The following is a 19,297-nucleotide window of genomic DNA, read 5'->3' as shown; positions in this document are numbered from 1 at the left end:
ACGCACGTCAGAGGTCAGTGTGAACATTAATTCAGGGCTGCCGCTGGCACTGATTCAGTGGCTTTTCCAAGGACACGTCAACAAGGTGGATGTTTGTGGCACCCGGGTCATTCTGTTTAAAGCAGTCTCGCCACATAACCTGCTGCAATTAGTGCCACTAGGTTATATTGAGAAAAGCAGTTCATAGTTAGTGAATTGTTTAAAAATGTTGGGATATAAAAGAATAACTATAATACCAACAGTGCAAGAAAATCAAACATAAATGACTTGTGATTGTAACTGGAGCTCAGATCACATGAAAACAGTGTTGTCTTTATCCATGCATCTGCCCACACTGAGAGCCGCTGCTGTAGGCTGTGTGTGTTTGCATGATCTCAGTGCATTCAGTCTGTTTTTAAACAACCACAACAAGTGTCTATGCTGCATGCTGGGCTGTTGTTGCAGTTGTGGGTAGAGACACAGTGTGTGTGGGGGCTGCGGCTGACGTTCAGCAGTCACGTATATCCTCTAAAGTGCTGAATCTAGAGTCACTCACAGACATAGGCGCTGAAAAACACATGGAAGGTAAATGATTTCTTGGTTTTACAAACTGGATCTCTGGATGTTGATCATGTGATGATGCGATTTGTGGCTGCAGGTCATATCATCACATGATCAAAACTAGAACTACAACAACCCCCAGTACCGAGACTGAATACAAACCAAAGATCTTTTAATTACCAGTTATAGGCTACAAAACCAGATGTTTGATGCAGCTGTTAAAAGATGCCCGTTGCACTGTGAGGGAGCCACAAAATACAAACAGCAGCCAGTAGATTAAACTGACAAGATGACCTCAAGTGTCAGTAAGAGCAAACAGAGATGCTTTGGGTTTTAAAGCTGTCTCTCTTTGTCTCCTTCTGTTGTTTTGCTGTTGGTTACAAATTTACAGTCATGTAGAACTAAATGAACTAGAATCACCTCCTCGTGTTTGTCTGCCTGCTCAGCTCAGACTAGTTTCAGGTTACAGTGACACAACCTGAAAACAGTATGGCTCCGGCTCCAACCATCACCGGCGCGGAGGAAAAAACATACATTTCAATAAGATTGACTGTCTGTCTAAATCCTGCTCAGTCCTTCTATCTGCCAAAACAGACTCACACTGGCACTGAAAACACTACAGAAAACCATCAAAGGAAAGATGCAGATAATATTTTCTTCAGGTGAAGTTGTTTTTTATTTTAATGCCTTATGCTTAATTAAGTACTTAATTAAAAACATATTACTTAACAATATTGTCACTGATTGACTTACTATTATCAAGGGATCATTGAGTTCATCAGCACCTTTAAGCTGCAGACTTCAATCGGTTTCTGACCACATCCCCTTATCAGCACTTTGCCAGCTTGTGATTGGCTAATTCCCTGGACTTGCCTGGGCATGATGAGGCCTTGTTTAATCACAGAGAAAAACAACCACCATGTTCTGTTCAGTTTTTCATGTCATCAGTCAGTATCTCACTGAAGGTGCCTTCTCCTCAGCAGTGGATACGTTGTCTGGACTTCAGTCATTTCATTGTAAACATATGGACCAGTCTGACCACTGACACCACTGACTGCTGCGCCTGTTTCTCCCTTCATCTTATTGTGAAATTTAATGAGTTCAGGCTTAACAGACTGTTTTAAATTACTTGAGATTGTTGGAATTGATGCAATTCCACAATTAATATCAATATAATTAAGAAACGTAATTGACATTAATCACTTTAAACGTGAACTTTGAAACTTGGCTTGTTTTGATTTGATGTTTTCTCTGAACTCCAGTAAATGGGAAATTGGTTTTATTTGAAAATCAAAATATAAAACTTTCAGTAAACTTTAAGAGGTTAATTATTCTGACAAACTGCACCCATCAGTTATTGAAGATGAGTGCAATAAAACCAGCGGTCGGAAGGCGAAGCAAACATGTGAGCTCTTCTGCTCTTCACTAAATGAGCTGCAGGGATCAGGTGTATTTGGAGTGAATCATCATCTCGTGTCTCTCACCCAGCTGCAGCTGCCTCTCCCTGGCTCTCAGTTCATCCAGAACCTTTTGGTAGTGCTCTTTGAAGGCGTTGATGTCGGCGTCCAGGAAAGCCGAGGGGTCCTCCTCCCCTTCCTTTTGCTCCTTCAGCTCCTTCAGCTGCTTCTCCAGCAGGTCCACCTGAGGCTGCAGGGAGGCCAGGCGAGCCACCTCCTCCTGACAAGACGGAGAGGGAGAGGGAGGGGGTGAGGAGGAGAGTGTTAGTCAGCCGCACCAACCGAGGAGATTTCCATGTTGCTGTTGAACTATTCCATGACTGATCTATGGAACAGTGTTATGTTTTCATTAAACTTCAGTCTTATGCTTAATCAGTTCTATTTGACAGAAATGTTTAAATAAAGCTCCGACTGTTAATGAATAGGAAGCCAAGCAGGAAATTAGACCCAACAATGTACCATCGGTATGTGAGTGTGACAGAAGCTAGAGAAGTAAGTGAGAGTGTTGGGATAGAGACAGAAGCTGCAGAGTTACTGTAAATGTTTCAGATTGTTAAATTTCAGTTCACCTTTGATGTCCTTCAGTTTCCAGACAAAACAACTCACATTTTCCTTGAAGAAAGTAAAACAAAGTATTATCTTAAAGATAAGGACACGCTCTGACTGCTTTGCTTCTGAAGTGACTTATTCCCCACACCACTCTAATGTCTGTGGCGCTGGAGCAAAAGTGTTCAAATGTAAAATTCCCTGAAAAACATCACAAACTGCTGTTTTTACATTTCTGTTTGTGTTCATTTGTCAGATTTAAAGGTGCTGGTGGTCAGAGGCAGGTATTTGTAAAGAAACTGAATAAGTCTATTCCTGTTCCTTTAAATCAAACATATCTTATAGTTTTCTTATAGTCAGCAAATTTCCAACCCTATCTGTCTCTCAGCCCAAATCATTTTTTGAATAAACGTCACTCAAGCAGGGGGAAATAGTGCATTTGTTGGGGACTATTTTCAGTGGCGGATTGATCCATGTTTGGTACTCTAGTGAGTAATTGAGGTAGCAGGACAATGTGTATGGAATTCAGTAGAAAAAAACGACAGTGTGTGTGTATTCATGGTGAGGAAGGAACATGTTTTTGGACACTGGAGCTCTATGGAACTCTATGGAGGATGAGTCCAGGTGACTTGTGGGTGTAGCAGGTTAATATTCACTCATTTCTTGGACAAAGGCTTTGAATGCAGCTCAGTCAAATCCCACTGGAACCAAGTAAGTTCATACTCTAGCCTGGAGCCTGGAGACTCTCTATTTATGAATAACGTTAGCCAACACAGGCATTTATAACCTTGACAGAATATATTTTCATAAGCTGACAGCTGAAGGCATGATTCGCTGCTGGGAAGGTTGTTTTGAAAGTAAATATTTTATTTTCTCTTAAGTCTTTCCCGTTTAATATAAAGATAGGAATTCACAAAGTACTTATATGTGGGAGCAAATGTGTGTTCTCTATTTGTCTATGTGTGGGCAAGTCAAAATGTGTGGGCGCACTTCTAAAGGAAACCGTGTGTGAATTTGTCTGCAGTGGAGGTAAGACATATCTTCAAAGACAAATCCTGCGTTTCCTGTTTTTCATCTGTTAACGTCCCCGTCTCTTTTCCTCCGTCCCTTCTCCTGCTCCATTCTTATTTCTGTCTCTTACTCTGAAATCTCTCCATCTTACGTCTGTGGGATTTACAAACTTCCCTCTGTCTTTATGTCCTCTCACTTTAATTACACCTCAGCCCCCTGTCGTTTCTGCCTTTTGAGGTTTGTTTTTCAACTGCGTGTCACTTTTCGTCTGGTGTTTAGATGTTATCAAAATGAACTTGTGTGTGTGTATGTGTGTGTGTGTGTGTGTGTGTTTGTGTATGCATGTGTTTGTGTGCCAGTCATTGTGAATGCTGTTTAAGCTGCCCAATCATTTCTAGACACATTTGATTAAAAGCAGGGGTTTAAAGTGTGTTTATGGACATATTTGTAATGGACATCAGAAATAATGATACCTTTGGAAAGTGTGATGTCGGCTTTACACCCAATGACTTTTCAAGCCATTTCAATGTCACAAATTTAAAATGTCGGAATAAAATCACGAGAGTTTTGCTTGTTTTGCTGTCTAAGTCAATCAATCAAACTATCATATCCTTATTATCATTATCATATTATCGTAGGCTTTTAGTTCTGGCTCATGAAAACTGTGACGTTCAATGTTCAGGAAGCAGCAAACTGAGCTGATAGTGAGCGTGGAGGTGACTCCGGGGAGGGGCGAGAATGCGAGTCTTTTGGTGTGAGGCCGCCGTTAAATACATGAGGGAGGCAAGGAAAATAATTTCAAAATAAAACAGGATGTCATAAATACAAAGTCCAAACAGTCATGTTATTGGCAGATCATGACAATTATAGTGTTGAGTTACTATCTTATATAATACTAATACTAATACTAATACTACTACTACAACTAATAATAATAATGATAAAAATTAAAATGATGATAATGATAGTAGTGATAGTGATGATAGTGATGTAGAATTTCAAAGATCTAAAAAGTCTGGACCTCCACCAGGAGCATGATGGGAAAAAAATCTTGTCTTACAAATAGTGACAGTCTTTACAAAATCTTACAGTGTGTCACATTGCCTTAATATGTGAGAGGGTGTCAGACTCAAGTCTTTTCAAAGTCTACTAGTGTGTGGTAGGCATCAGTCACCCATATTTTAAAAATGTGTTTCATGTTCATGTGTTCAAGTTTGACTGAGTTATGACTCCCAACATGATTTCTGACCCAAATTCAAATATAGTGCCTTTCTATGTCTCTATCTATATTTACTTGTGATCCGTCAGAGAGAAAGTTAGAAGTGACAGAATATCTGTGTGTCTCTCACACAGAGCTCAGCCTCTGTCTGGGTAATAAACTGCTGCTCCGCCTCTCTGCCACTGAACAGAGCAGATACAGAGGAGGAGGGGCCTCTCACTCAGATCACGTTTGTCCAAAAAGTCTCAAGATTGGTCTCTCGGTGCTTTGACAGCTGTTTGTTTAATCTGTACAAGTCGGAGTTGGAATGAATAAATGAATAACATAAGAAATACTTACAGTAAAATGCTGTGAGAAAAAGAAGCATGAAAAGAGACAAAAATCCAAACAAGCCAAATAAATAAAGCAACATTATAAAGACGAACTAAACAAAACAAGACTGGACAACAAAATGAAATGAGCAGTGAACGGTACTCTCTGCCAGTGTGGGCCTGAGCAGAGGATGATGGATCATCCTGGTTGTTTCACTCACCCGACACCGGTCCAGTTGCACTTTGAGCGGCTCTGGTTCAGATGCTGGAGGCAGCTGGACTTTGAGCCAGTTCTCACTGTTGTCCACGGCCTGCTCACACTGCTCAAACAAGCTGTAGAAGGCCAGCACCTGCAGGAGGGAGGGAGAGAGAGAGACACAAACACACACACAAACACACACACACACACACACACACACACACACACACACACACACACACACACACACACACACACACACAGGCACATTTTGAATAAAGGGTTAAAAAAGACACAAACTCTATTCAAGTTTTTGGATGATGGGTCTGAATGACAAACTCCATCCACACCTGTGATCATCTGAAAGTGAGTCATCCCACTGACATTCTTACTCCGCAACTCAATGGCACTTTTGTTGTTTAAAGTCTATGCATATTAACAGAGCTTCTGTCTGTGATATTCACCTGCCTTTCCTCATACATTCATGCAGAAGCAATACTTTTTCACCCACGCTGTGCACATATTCCAAAAACAAAACAATAAATATAATACAGGTTTTCTTCAGTGCCAACCGAGTTGAATTTATGACTAAGGAGAAATTATATTCTAAAGCTCCCTATTTCCCTCTTCTCCTGTGTTCTATTTGAAAAGTTGATCCAGGTTGAGATATATTTATATAAACACTTCTCTTCTTCTCTTCCCTTTTGGAGCTCCAGCAACAACAGGTCGGTGAGCCAATATTCAGACGCAGAGTGGACATGAGTGTATGTATGTGTATGTGTATGTGTATGTGTGTGTACCTTTGCCTGATAAGCCAGCCATGCCAGCCTCTCTGCCAACAGGGTGCAGAATCCCACCCAACGTTGGTTCAGCTGCTCCGCTGCCTGGGCAATGTCTTCAGCGCGAGTCCCCTCTGGAGGCACAAACAGAGAGGGGGGCTTACACACACACACACACACACACACACACACACACACACATACCCAGTGACACATATTTCACAGTTCACATGTGCACGACTGGTCTCCTTGTAGGGGACACAAACACCCCGCGATTCTGATTAACGTCATCTGTAGTGGAGGTGAAACAAGCCGTTGATACTCTTCTCAAAATGTGAATGTGAAACACACTCGCACACACACATCTCATTGTGTATTCACGCTCACTGTTAACTAACATTTTTTTGATGTAAACGACCAATTTAAAGTGCATGTAAAACTCCAGCGCCCGGAAAATGAGAACCTCCAAGAGGCTCCAGGAGGGAAAAGTCAACGCTCAAGTTGTAAAAAGATGGATTCACGCTCCTGCCTCTGAAAGGGCAAACTGAACCCCATCGGCTAGATGATAATTGGACCTGGAAAAGGAAGCATCCTGGCTCGCGTTTCTCATCTGGCACGCAAATAGGCTGGAAATTGCTTTTTCTTCCTGTAATCGTACCTTCATTATGTTCCATTTACAGTCACATGTCAAACATCAAGGTGATGCTACTTCTGACAACAGGTTACTATGAATACAGAGGCATAAACTTAATGTAATATAAGTAACCCTGAAGCTGAAGGAAGGTTGAGGCTGAACTTTTAACAATTAGATTTCTTCTTCTTGACAGTAAATCCCATGTGCAGAGTACTGTAGTACTGAAGGACGACATTCAAAGCCTATATATCTTATTATTTTGCGCCAGATACACCATCCTGCTCCTGAAAATGCACCGTTCCCTCCTGTTAGAGAAAAACTAGAGGGACCAGCTTTTTGTTTTAAACTGAAACTATGTTTGTGACCGGTGTTGGGCAGTAATGTGTTAATCCCTATAATCTGTTACTTTGACATTTGGATGGAGGTTTAAAAAGTTTCACTTGTGTCTCTGTGCATTCAATGTACAGATGTGGGAATGTCTTATTCTGAAGTTGTTTAATTACACAGTTTTTACATCCATAGACTGTAAATAAAGATGGAGGCAGCCTCTGTGACGTCACCCACAAGGTTCTGAAGAGCGGTTTTGAAACTCAGAGTGAGCTGCTCCTCCATTGCGATCTTGGCAGTGTCTGTCTCCGCCCCTAACTCCTAGCTATTTCAAAAATGGTCAAAGATGAGGGCGTGCATGGAGGTGAGACTTCAGTGAATGCTGATTAGTGGCAAACATACGCTCACCCACCTGTCACTCAAAGGCCACGCCCTCAATCATACATAACTTTAAGCCTTAATAAAATGTAAACAGGTGAGTTATATAAATATTCACCCCCGTACAGCTGTCATGAAGGAGGAAATTATCTATGGAGACCAAAACTGACAGCCAATCAAAATACATCTGAACTTTTCAAGGCATAATTTTCAACACCTCACATTTAGAAAATAATCAATAATTATGTATGTGTAGCACTCAGGAATATGAAGGTGTATTCATTCCACACAGAAGGGTGGATTGGTAAAAATGGTCTTTGAACATATTTTCTTTCAGCAAAAAAGGTATTTAGTGAAATCAACAGCATCTCTCTCTCTGTCCTCACCTCCGTGGTGATGAAAGACACACAGCACCAGCTTTGTGCGGCACAGCAGCAGCAGCAGCTACTTTTCAACTGTTTTCTTATTCTTATTAAGAAAAATAATGATAAATAAAAGCTAAATCAAATGCTTTATGAAAGTTGTATCTGCTGTTTCTGGCTACTTCTTTTAAGTAAATAAATTCATGCAACAGGAAACACTTTTAGGTGCAGCGTAACAGGTTGTCATTATCCATGTTGGGGCTCTGACACAGCTGGAGCGCACAGTGCGAGCTTGGTTGCTCACATCGTTATCGTTACAGTTTTATTCCTTGGTATGGATGTTTTCTTTTTTTTGTTTTTTTTTCTCAAATTGAGGATTAATTTGATCATTGGTACCTGGAAATGTTTGCTGCTTGTAATAATGTTGAGTTTTATTCATAAGCTTTACTTAGATTAATTATCTCAAGGTTTAAATGCCTCATTTAAAACATTAACAGTCGATTAAAATACAGTAAACACACACGCACACACACCCACGCGCACACACACGCACACACACACACACACACACACACACACACACACACACTCAGCCTTGCCCAGGAAGTTGAGGAATGTTCAGGCGTGTTTTGTTTGGTGGAAGATTAAAGCAGCAGCATAAAAAGAAAAAGTGAAAAATGTAAACTGAGTGTTGCTGAGCTTTCAGAAGCCCAAACAATCGCACAAGGACAGAGGAGAGGACAGAAGAAAAGAAACATCTATCTCCCTCTCTCTTTCTGTCTCTTCCTCTCTCTATCAGCGTTTCTATGGAGACAAGGAGAGAGGGTGGGCCAGGTGGAGGCGTTGCCATGGAGACAGACAGATTGTGCGTGCGTGCATGTGTGTGTATGCATGTGAATGAACAAGTGTGCGTGTGTGTGTGTGTGTGTGTGTGTGTGTGTGTGTGCACATTACCCTGCTCTACCAGGGTCTGAGCTGTGCGTGTTGCCTCCTGAAGCTTTCGGTACTTCTCTGGCCGCTCTCTTTCTATCGCCTATGGCAGAGAGAAGGGAGGTAGAGAGAGAGTGATGGGCAGAGGGAGAAATGAGGAGTTAAAGGACAAGACAGTGACCAGGAGAGGCAGACAGGCCAGAAGAATGACAGGCTGAGAGCTGGAGAATTATCATTTATTACAAAGACAGATTAAAAACACAAGTAGCAGAAGTAGTATTACCAAGAGTATTACTTCTAAACAAACCATCAGCCTCTGACATGATTCTGCTGTGATATTTAGTCTGTGCACTTAGTGTAGTTCAAACTATAGTTCCAAAGTAGAGGGCTGTTTGACAGCAAATAAAGTGGTGAAAATATTCAAAATAAAACATCCACTTCAACTGATATCAACTTCTTTCTGTGGCTAAAACACGTTTTTGCAGATGGCCCCATCACTCAGTTTCTGTCCCAGTGCTCCTGCTGCTGATCTGAATCTACTGCAGATAATACACTCACTATATATAAGTACCTCACACAAAATCAGCTGTCCACTACCTGCCCAGCACCAAAAAGGTGTTGCTAATTAGCAATCTCAAAAGATTTGGTGACTTTTACGACAAATTTTGCAACTTACTTTTCACAAAAGAGCCTTGAAATGAAATCTAGCAACCTTTTGTGCAGACCTCAGATTCTCCACCTTAATGAGAGTCGCCAATATTTCTCACCAAATGTGCTCTTCATGTGGCTGAGGCTCTCTGAGACTGACTTAACTTGACCCATAGCGGTCAGATAGAAATACGAATGAGCTGTGGATATGCTTACCTAACAACCAGTCACTGATCTCTACCAGGGAATCCTTCTTTTGTTTTTGTTCTGACTGGGTTTATTCAGTGTGTGGATACGATCTATTTATTTTATATTTCATATGTATATCTTTTACATTTCAGTTCCACAGTCTATACAACAGGCTACATCATTTTTTAATTAGATAAGAGGTAGATTTAGAGATAAAAATAACAAGAGGCAAGTTTAACACAACTTTTAGCCTGATTTTTTTTAAATTCACAGATATCAAAATTAGCACAATTTAATAAAGCAATTGTGAAATGTGGCTTTATTTTCCATTGAGAACAGTTGGCAACACTGCACCAAACTGCAGAGGCACAGTGGTGACGAGCCAGTGATTATAGTGGAGCATTTAACAGCTGAAGAGCCAGATATTTCTCCCAGGGGCAGGTGGACACCAAAAACAGAGTTAAAAGGGGGTCAAAATTAGGCTAACATTCATGCTAATGATCACTTTCATTACTCTGTGTCTGCTGGATGTATCAGCAGGCAAATGTTTGGTAACATGTTAGCTAACATGTTAGCGATACACTGTGTAAATATTGTGCTTACAGCTTGTACTGCCAAAAATCTGATAAACAGCTAGCCAAATGAGATATGACATACTAATTAGTTAGCTTTATGTTAACTTTGGACAGAACCAGGCTATGTTACTCTATGTCTGCTGGGTCTATCAACAGGAAAATGTTTGCTAATATGTTAGCTAACAAATTTCAAGCTATTCTTTTAAGTCATATAAAATGACCAATGTCTCAGGCTAAAACAGCTTATTTCCATGTTTTATTATTTCACACGCTAACCCCTCCAGAAAGCATATAAATGTTCATCTTTCTTGTTGTCCCTGTTTTCTGTTGTTATCTTGTTTTCTCCTTCAGAGGACAAATTCAGTCAATTGACATACACAGTCAGCTGCAGTATAACACTTTGAAAACACACTCATTATAGACACTTTGTGGCATCTCGAGCTTCCACTGAGCCACATCAGCGTTGTCCTGTTTGCATAATGACAGCTCTGACTGTCCTCACAGGTATGATTGCTATATGGAAGGCAGAATTCATTCCTGACCTAACTGTGCAATGGAACCTTGCTATTTCAGCATCACAGGCCTCAGCAGATTATGGTCTGCGGGCGTCTCTCTCTCTCTCTCTCTCTCACACACACACACACACACACACACACACACACACACACACACACACACACACACAGATGTTTTACCTGCACTTTGTCATGCAGTTCCTGAATGCTTCCTTCCTTGCGGGACACAGAGAATTCGGGGCTCTGCAAGATGGCCTCACCACGGGTCATGTAGCTGTGAACCTCTGTGAAGTCCACGTCAAACCTGACGACACACACGCACGCACGCACACACACACACACAAACTCAGTGTTACTCACCATGCTGATATTGTGAAGCAGTTTGTGGCAGCAGTTTTTTTTTCTATAAAAACTACATTTCCAAGATTGCATTTTTTATTGTTCTTGTTAATTTAAGATTAATGAATTTAACTTCTGTTGTCAACATTCGAGGTCACATTTAGCATTTCCTCACTTGAATTTTAAACTTAGATTTGTATTTACACCAAATACATCAACACACTCGTTAAAATGAATTCACTTCATCCAATCAAGCGGATTTGGAAGCCACCTCATTACCTCATTCAGTGAGAGCAGCCAAGGCATCAGCCAATCAGAATCTTGAACTGTGAGGGATTCATTTACACAGAGTATACTGAACTACAGTCTAATTGAATGTAAATTACTTACAACTGGGGAAAGGAAATTGTATTCTAATATAGGAACTTTAAATATGCCTACAAATACCCTTTTACAAGTATTAACATAACAGCAGTTGTGGAGGAAGTATTCAGATCCTTTGATAGCACAGTGTAATAATGTGTTGATGTCCTGTGGAGTTATGTTTATATTCACTGCCTCTCACCAGGACACACTGTGTGTATCCTTGAGGTCTAACAACAAGTTGAATGCGTTTACTTCCAAACGAAACATTTGCAAAACCAATTTCAAAACCATTAGATGTATTTTGAAACCTGTGTTGTTTACATCAATGTTTACCAGCTTACAGATTCTGCTACCATTTGTTGACCCATGGAATACCCTGAAAATGGTGACAGGGAATTGTGTCTGTGTGCATGAGGTACAAATAAAACAGGCATCCTGCCACTTCAATTTGAACTTTCTTACATTTTGTTGTTAATGCTCATCTAATACACCAAGAATTCTCATACAAAAGCTGGGATTCCAATAATGACCTCAAATAACTCAAGGAAATAAAGGTCAGTCACTAAGAAATCCCAGGTGAAACTAGAATTACCACCTTGTGGTGTCTTGACTCCACCAACCAGTTGTAGTAAATCACCATGTGAATTCTTGAGTTATGTGTGGTCACAGTGACCTTGGACCTTTGACCACCAAAATCTAATCAGTCCTCAGGGGCCGCATCCTTCGGAGGTTACATTTGAAGACCGATGGCGTCGCAGCAGCCGACTAGACTGTCCCATTGCAAAGGCTCCTTCACATGCGTCCTTCTTTTCCTGGGCCACGAAGGATCCAGCCCAATCTATCAGAAGATTCATTGCATGCCAGCAATGAAAGCAAATACACTGACAGAGAGCCTGAGGATTACACTGTTTAATGTAAGTACTGGCTTTCAGCTCAGTTCAACAGCTAATGGTACAACTGTTAAAACCAAGGGCCTCGAGTTTTTGTGAAAAAAAGTTACGTGTTGTCAAGGTTGCTAGGCGACATGAGCCATGCTTTGCGACGCAACTGTAAAGGCGAGAACAGCTGGGGATATAAGGTGAAAATCCTCTGTAGACCAGACCGTCTCATTTCAGTTCAGGATACGACATTACGAAGAGTCACACCTTTGTTGCAGTAAGTAGAAAGTAGCTTCACATTATACAGGGAAAAAGGCAAAGTGAAACGCCTGGCATGACTCCAGCTTTGCTGATGGCATTACTGAGGTAGAAATAGACCAATTTATCAAGATAACAGGTAAACAAGGAGGACGTGTTGAGATCACAGCAACTCTGGAACACGTAAAATCAGAAAGGCCTGTCTCTAATATAAAGGTGTTCTCTCTGTCATTGATAAACCACTATCAGAGGATTTACATTATCAAAGTCATTTTAAAGACTAGATTCTGGGTTTCCATCAACTACTTTAAACACCATGGGGTAGTTTCATCTGTAACAATGCATCATATTTTATACAATCTGCAAAGTGAACAGTAACTACAGCTGTCAAATAAAGGGTAGTGGAGTAAAAGGAACAACATTTGCATCTGAAATGGAGTAAAAGCATAACGTATCAGAAAATGGAAAGTAAGGGAACCTTCATTGTTTACTTAAAGCTCCGTGTTTTCATTTTCTCCTGTGTTTTATCTGAAGTGTTGATCTGCAAGAAGATATATTTGTGGTTTTACAAACCAAAATCCATCTCAATGTAGTTTTACATCTCCTCTCTCCGGCCTTTCTCTGGAGCTCTAGTAACAGGCTCACTGTTTTCTGAGTGACCCAATAAAAATATAACAGATTTCAGGTATAAATCCTGCAAGGTTGGATGGTGGATCCAGGTGGGCTGGGCTGAGAGCAGTGACTGCTTTGTTGTGACATCACAAAGTTCCAGAAGTCCTGACAGCTGCATTTATGGCTCAGTTTCTGAATACAGGCTGTGTGCATTTCTCTGTGGACTGAGGCTTTGAAACTTTCACAGTATTAATATATAACCTAGACCTGCTTTATAATCAAACAACACATGGACATCTTACTTTATACTATATGGAGCTTTAAATACGATGTTTGAGTAAATATACTAAGTTACGTTCCACCACTACATAACAGATCCTCGTCTAAGGCTGCTTGCTTCACTACTCACTACAGTATTTTCACAATCTCCTACTTCACTACTATCAAAGGTTCAGTTTCAGACTGGCCCCTATTATCAGACACACAGATACTCATTATCAGTATCAGCAGTGTTTCATCACCTACCTGCTGAGATAAGACAGCAGAAAGGGGTGCATGTAACTGAACATTTAACATAAGTTAGAAAAGAAAGTTGTGATGTTATCATGCGCATAATGATTCAAAGGAGACATCTTTAGTGTGCCAATACACACCCACCTTTTCCTGAGTTCAGAGTCTACCACGACTTGTCTCTTCTTCTGCGGTGGCGGCGACTCCCGGGTCTGGCGCACAGCGGACACCTTCTCTCTTGTCGTCACCTTGGTAACGGTCGCCGTGACAGAGTGGGTCAGCTCTGACTGCTGGGCAACGCTGACAGCCGATGACAGCTGAACATAAACAAGAAAAAATAAATAAATTGAGACAAACTGAACACAGCAGCGGGCGCTACATCGGTTTACAATGATCTGTCAAAATTATACAGATCCCAAATCACCCTGAGTGTATGCACACACACACACACAATCAGAGTGCAACGGTATCATTGAAAGGCAAGAGATGGAAAGGTACGGTGCAGAAAAATGTAGTTTCGATGTGTGTTTATCAGCATGTGTGTACTCAGGTTAGTGTCAGCAGGGAAGTCTAATGACAGCTATTGGGAAACGTGGAAACATGTTTGTGCACAGCAGAAGTGGTGGAGACCGCCGGGGTCCTCGGAGGTTAATCTGCTAATTATCTGACTGGCTATAGTGGACAAGTATTGGAAGAAGAGAGAGAAACAAAGAGTAAAGGAGAGAGGGCAGGATGTGTGACATCAAGTGCAGAATGATAGGTGTGTGTGTGTGTGTGTGTGTGTGTGTGTGTACAGGATACACACACACACAAAGCTGTCAAATATAACTAATTGATTCATGGCTTAAAGAATGAGACTGGAGATTTTTCCTACTGTCAACAAATGAAAATACTAAAACTAACAACGTGTTTGTCCGTCTCTCAATCTCCCTCTTCCCTTCCCTGTCTGTGGCTCTCAGCTCAAAGCCCACTGCTTCCTGCTGAAGACGTCAGTCTTTAAAGGAGCTATTTGTAAGTTTTCTCAACTGCCAAATGTGGTTTCTTCCCAGGAGCAGGTGGTGGTGATTGTCTCTTGACAAGAGTTTCAGCCATTGCTGTCTTTATAATCCTTCCTCCAATCTGCCCCGTCTTCAGGACAGATTGGAGGCTTCAGTGAGCCGCTATCCGCTAGCTGGTTAGCGTGCTAACTTCAATAGAAGAAAGGAGATGATAGAGACAAGAGTTAACGTCGGCGTCGCTTTCCACCTCTGGACACAGCTGTTGGTGTATAAAGGAAAGTTTGATGCTAAACTCACAACATTAGCTATGTAGCAACAGCAAAACTTACAAATAACTCCTTTAAAAAATTGCTCACTAATATAAAGTTTCAATTTTTAAAAGAGCTTGGTAATTCCCTCAAACAGTCAGCGCCTGTAGTTTTTAACAAATGTACCTCAAACAGGATGAAATAGTGGATTCATCTGGGACTATTTTTAGTGGCAGATTAATCCAAATTGGATGCTCTAGTGAAAAAGTATTCAGCAGGACAGTGTATGTGAGAGAACAAGCTACAGTGTGTGTTCGTAGTAATGAAGCAACATGTCACCCAGTGCAGCAGTGTGACTCATTGATGTGGTTTCAATAGATTTTGGACAAAAATGGAGCTCTATCAGAAAATACTTTTAAGTGGATTTTTTTTTCAACACAATATGAGGTTAATTTATTTTTTTTTATTTAAATCACATTAATCCAATTTCTCTGTGGGCACCCAACCTCCTTTTGGAGGCTTCAAGGTTACTGTAGTAAATTTGAGGGACACCGCTGCCCTGCCTCTAAGGCAATAAAGGAAAAGTTTGAGGTTTTGCTTTCTTGTCGAGAGTTAGAGGAGAAGATCGATACCACCCTGAGGCCTGCACTCTGAATATGAATCCACAACCAGCGGTCGGCTAACTGAGCTTAGCACAGAGAAACAAGGGGAAACGGCTAGCCCGGTTCTTTTCAAAGGTAAAATAAAGCTCACTAATTTGCACGTCCTATCTCTTAATCTAGTTGTTCAACTGATTGTTTTGGCCCCAGCCTCTCAGTTTTTGAGTACGGATCACTTTCAGAGCATTAGGGCCTCTTTGTAAATCTAAAACATAAATAATTCCCATAATTCACTCCTCAGCGCTCAGTGTGACGCTCTCCACAGGGCTTTAAGGATGAAAGTAACATTACACTGCAGTATTTTATCAGCAAATTAAAACACCACACGAGTGCTTGTCTTTATCTTATCACTTGTCAGCATGTGACAGTTTTAAAAGCACAAATGTGACGAGAGAGATAAAGAAGATAAAGAAAGAGAGGAATTTACTGAGGTCGTGTAATTATAGCAGCAGATGAAGAACAGTGTGTGTGGGTGGGTGGGTGGCGGGTCTGTAACTGAACAACTGAATATTTTGAGAAAAGTGATAATAAAGAGTGATCATTGTGTATGAAAGATAGATATAATCTTTATTGTCCCGCAGGAAATTGGTTTTCACACCGTGTACACAGCAATAGCAATATAGAGATAACCACAACATGAGTCAGTGTTTCAGCACATACTGTATATGCTGCATTTAGAGAGTATTCACCCTTCACCTCTTTGAGATGTTTCTACACCCTGACTGGAGTCCACCTGTGGTTAAATCCAGCTGATTGGACATAATGCGGAAAGACACACACCTGTTCATATCAGGTCTCACAGACGACAATGCAGGACAGAGCAGAAACCATGAGGAGGAAGGAACTGCTGCAGAGCGCAGAGACAGGATTGATCACAGATCACACTGAAAGCACGGAATGTTCCTGAGAGCACAGCGGCCTCCACCGTTCTTCAATAGAAGAAGTTTTGTGAACTGAGTGATTGGGGGAGAAGGACCTTGGTAAGAGAGGTGACAAAAACCTGATGGTCACTCTGAGCTCCATAGATCTTGTGTGGAGATGGGAGAAACGTCCAGAAGAACAAGCATGACTGCAGCTCTCCAACAATCAGGGCTTTATGGCAGAGCCTCTCCTCGGTGAGCGACAAATGAAAGTTGCTTGGAGTTTCTCAGACTGTGAGGAACAAGATTCTCTGGTCTGATGAAAGCTAGATGGAACTGTTTGGTCTCAGTTCTAAGTGTCATGTCAGGAGGAAACCAGGAACTGCTCATCACCATCCAAACGGTGCAGCACGGTGGAGGCAGCATGGTCCTGGTGCTTTGCCAAGTTTGCATCTGCTCGGCTGCTGTTGGACGTCCTCCATTGTGGAGGCTGGCACTGAGCAGACTGTTCTTGATCTTGAGTAGTTACATAATCTAGTGTTCTCACTTTATGAAAGGCTTGTCTTGTGTTCATGTTGGTAAACTCTAATATTCATGTCACTGTCATCTCTTTAATCAGTGGATGTTTGCTCAGGGGAGTGCGGGCAGGAAAAGGATACAAGGAACAAAAACACTACAACACAATGTGCCTTTCTGAAGTTTAAAAATATATCCATCCTCTCATCTAACTGACTATTCATTCAACTTGCTAACACAAGTCTTTAAACGTGTAGATATTAGTGATGCGAAGATCAGCCCTGATGTAATCCGAATTTGAATTTTACACTGAAGTAGTGTATTTGAAATAAACAAACAATTATTTAAAGTTAAGTTCAGTTCTCCCTTGATAAAATGAAAATGGCGGCAGGTGTTCGAACAACAGCCTGAACACAGTCCGACATTTTTAATCCCTTCAAACTAAAGTTCTGAACGTCTCTGCTACTTCACAAACACAAAGGCATTTAAAAGCTCATAATAACATTTGGCCGCTGCCCAAAATAAATAACAAAACATAACGAGCTCCGCGGCGCAAACACAGAGTCTAACTCGTGCTTGACGGAAACGATGCTTAAAAAACAACTCACAGCTCACCCACTGTTAATCACAACATTAATTTTTATGACCTGGTTATCCTTATCTGCGGATTAACTGCAATCCTCACATCACTACTATATATGTGTATGTTTGTATATTGACATTTATTAGTCATTTTTCCTCATCTTGTCCTTGCTGTTTCTTATTGTCCTTTATCTTTTTATGTTTGGTTTTAGCAGGTTGTAAATGTTGATTAAGAAATGTAGCAATAAACTATTATTAGATTTTTACTATATAATTTTCAAATAAGTTGTGACCATAACACAACATCTGTAACTGAGGATGCAGGTTATTTTGTATTGTATATGATAGTGTAATTGTCATGACAACCTAAATATAAATCTTTTACCTGGGAGCTGCTCATCTCCAGACTCTGGACCAGTCGGTCCCAGCGCTGGGCGAAGCTGTCCAGTCTGGCCTCCAGTTTGCTGGCCACCTCTTTGTTCTTTACGCTGCACAGCAGGTCCTGACTCATGGAGCACAGCTTGTCCATGGTGGGACGCTTCACCTCCAGGTCTGCCTTTACCGTCTGGAGGAGGAGGGAAGCAAAGCAGAAACATAACAAACAAACAAACATATGTTGAGTGTGTCAGCGCTCCTGGCATCCTGGCTTCAAACACCAATCCAATCCTATTGGCTACAGACATGGTGGGAACAGAAATAAAGTCAGGACTGAGTTTTCAGGCAATAGTTTAGACACATTATATTGAAGTAATATTCCAACCACTCAGGACAAGAACCATCTTAATGTTGTAGTTAGCAAAAAAGAGAAAAAGGGATATTTATCTATTTATTTATCTTCTTCTCTTAACATAAGTATGTGGTTTACATGTTTTATTGCATTTATATTTATTTTTCCTCTCTGTAATTTATGCACTTTACATTGATAAAAGATGTAAGTACTGGTCAAATAGTTATTACATATGAATATTGTTATTACATAGAGATAAAGAGAATTTGCCAGATAGGTTAAACTGGGTTTGTATGTGTATCTGCTGGATTTCCTGTGAGGACTGGATGGAGTGAGACATGGACTTGAGGTGATCCTGGTGGTGTTTCCTCTGAGTAACTCTTTCCTCTTGGGAATACTGGGAAAATAACCCTCAACGCAAAGTACTGAGAAGCGACTGATGACATGAGCTGTACTGTGTGACCTGTCTGGTCAGTTCTCCTGTGCATTTGTGATCCAAAAGATGAAAATGATAAAGTTTATTAATAAGTCAACTTAAATCAGCGTGTAGTTTGTTTTGAACTAGATTCTTTTTGCTAAGTGAAAGTGATTTGTGTTTCTCACAGCGAGACGACGGACACAAGTGACCATCTCTGCCTGGTCCTTCAGGTTGGAGGTCTTGATGGAGCTAACCAGCTCCTCCTTCTGAGTCAGCCAGGAGTCAAATAAACACTGTGAGGACAGGAGGAGAGGACAGGAGAGGAGAGGAAGGAGAGAGGAAACAAGGAGAGAAAGGGAGAGGAATAAAGGAGTGGAGAGGAAAAAGTGAGAGGGGAGGAAACCATAGAAATCCAAAGAGAGGAGATTTGTAGGACAAAGAAACAAGAGGGAGGACGGATGAATGGATGAAGACAGAGGGGGAGAGGAGGGAAATGAGGAGACAGGAAGAGAGAAAAATGTTATCATGTGGAAGGCGGCGCACTTGAGGCCATTGTCTCCTGTTGGTAGAGACAGCTCTTGACTGCAGCAGCATCCTTGGGCCTATTGTCTGTGACAGCATCTCCCTCTCTGCCCGGGATCACACTGTGAATATTTCTCTTATCTGCACACGGACAGTTCATTGGGAACCGAAGCCTCAGGTGGCA

The 19,297-nt window shown here is 41.2% G+C and overlaps 1 protein-coding gene across 1 annotated transcript in view; it reads right to left on the bottom strand.

Moving 5' to 3' along the window:
* The window catches only part of dmd (dystrophin), a 289,183-nt gene that overhangs the window by 121,130 nt on the left and 148,756 nt on the right, over positions 1-19,297 (bottom strand). The window contains exons 17-24 of the mRNA XM_087179530.1: positions 18,777-18,884; positions 17,832-18,011; positions 13,731-13,900; positions 10,801-10,924; positions 8,718-8,796; positions 6,084-6,196; positions 5,306-5,434; positions 2,025-2,217 (exon numbers count right to left, since the gene is read on the bottom strand). Of these exons, the coding sequence (XP_087035656.1) occupies positions 2,025-2,217; positions 5,306-5,434; positions 6,084-6,196; positions 8,718-8,796; positions 10,801-10,924; positions 13,731-13,900; positions 17,832-18,011; positions 18,777-18,884 (1,096 nt within the window). The remainder of the gene's footprint in view (positions 1-2,024; positions 2,218-5,305; positions 5,435-6,083; positions 6,197-8,717; positions 8,797-10,800; positions 10,925-13,730; positions 13,901-17,831; positions 18,012-18,776; positions 18,885-19,297) is intronic.

The sequence above is a fragment of the Seriola lalandi genome, unplaced genomic scaffold, assembly GCF_002814215.2.
Source record: "Seriola lalandi dorsalis isolate HSWRI2012SDOR001 ecotype SW California unplaced genomic scaffold, Sedor1 jcf7180002054850, whole genome shotgun sequence".
NCBI lineage: Eukaryota > Metazoa > Chordata > Actinopteri > Carangiformes > Carangidae > Seriola > Seriola lalandi.
The sequence above is the reverse complement of the archived record's forward strand: the minus strand, read 5'-3'. Positions and strand labels throughout refer to the sequence as shown.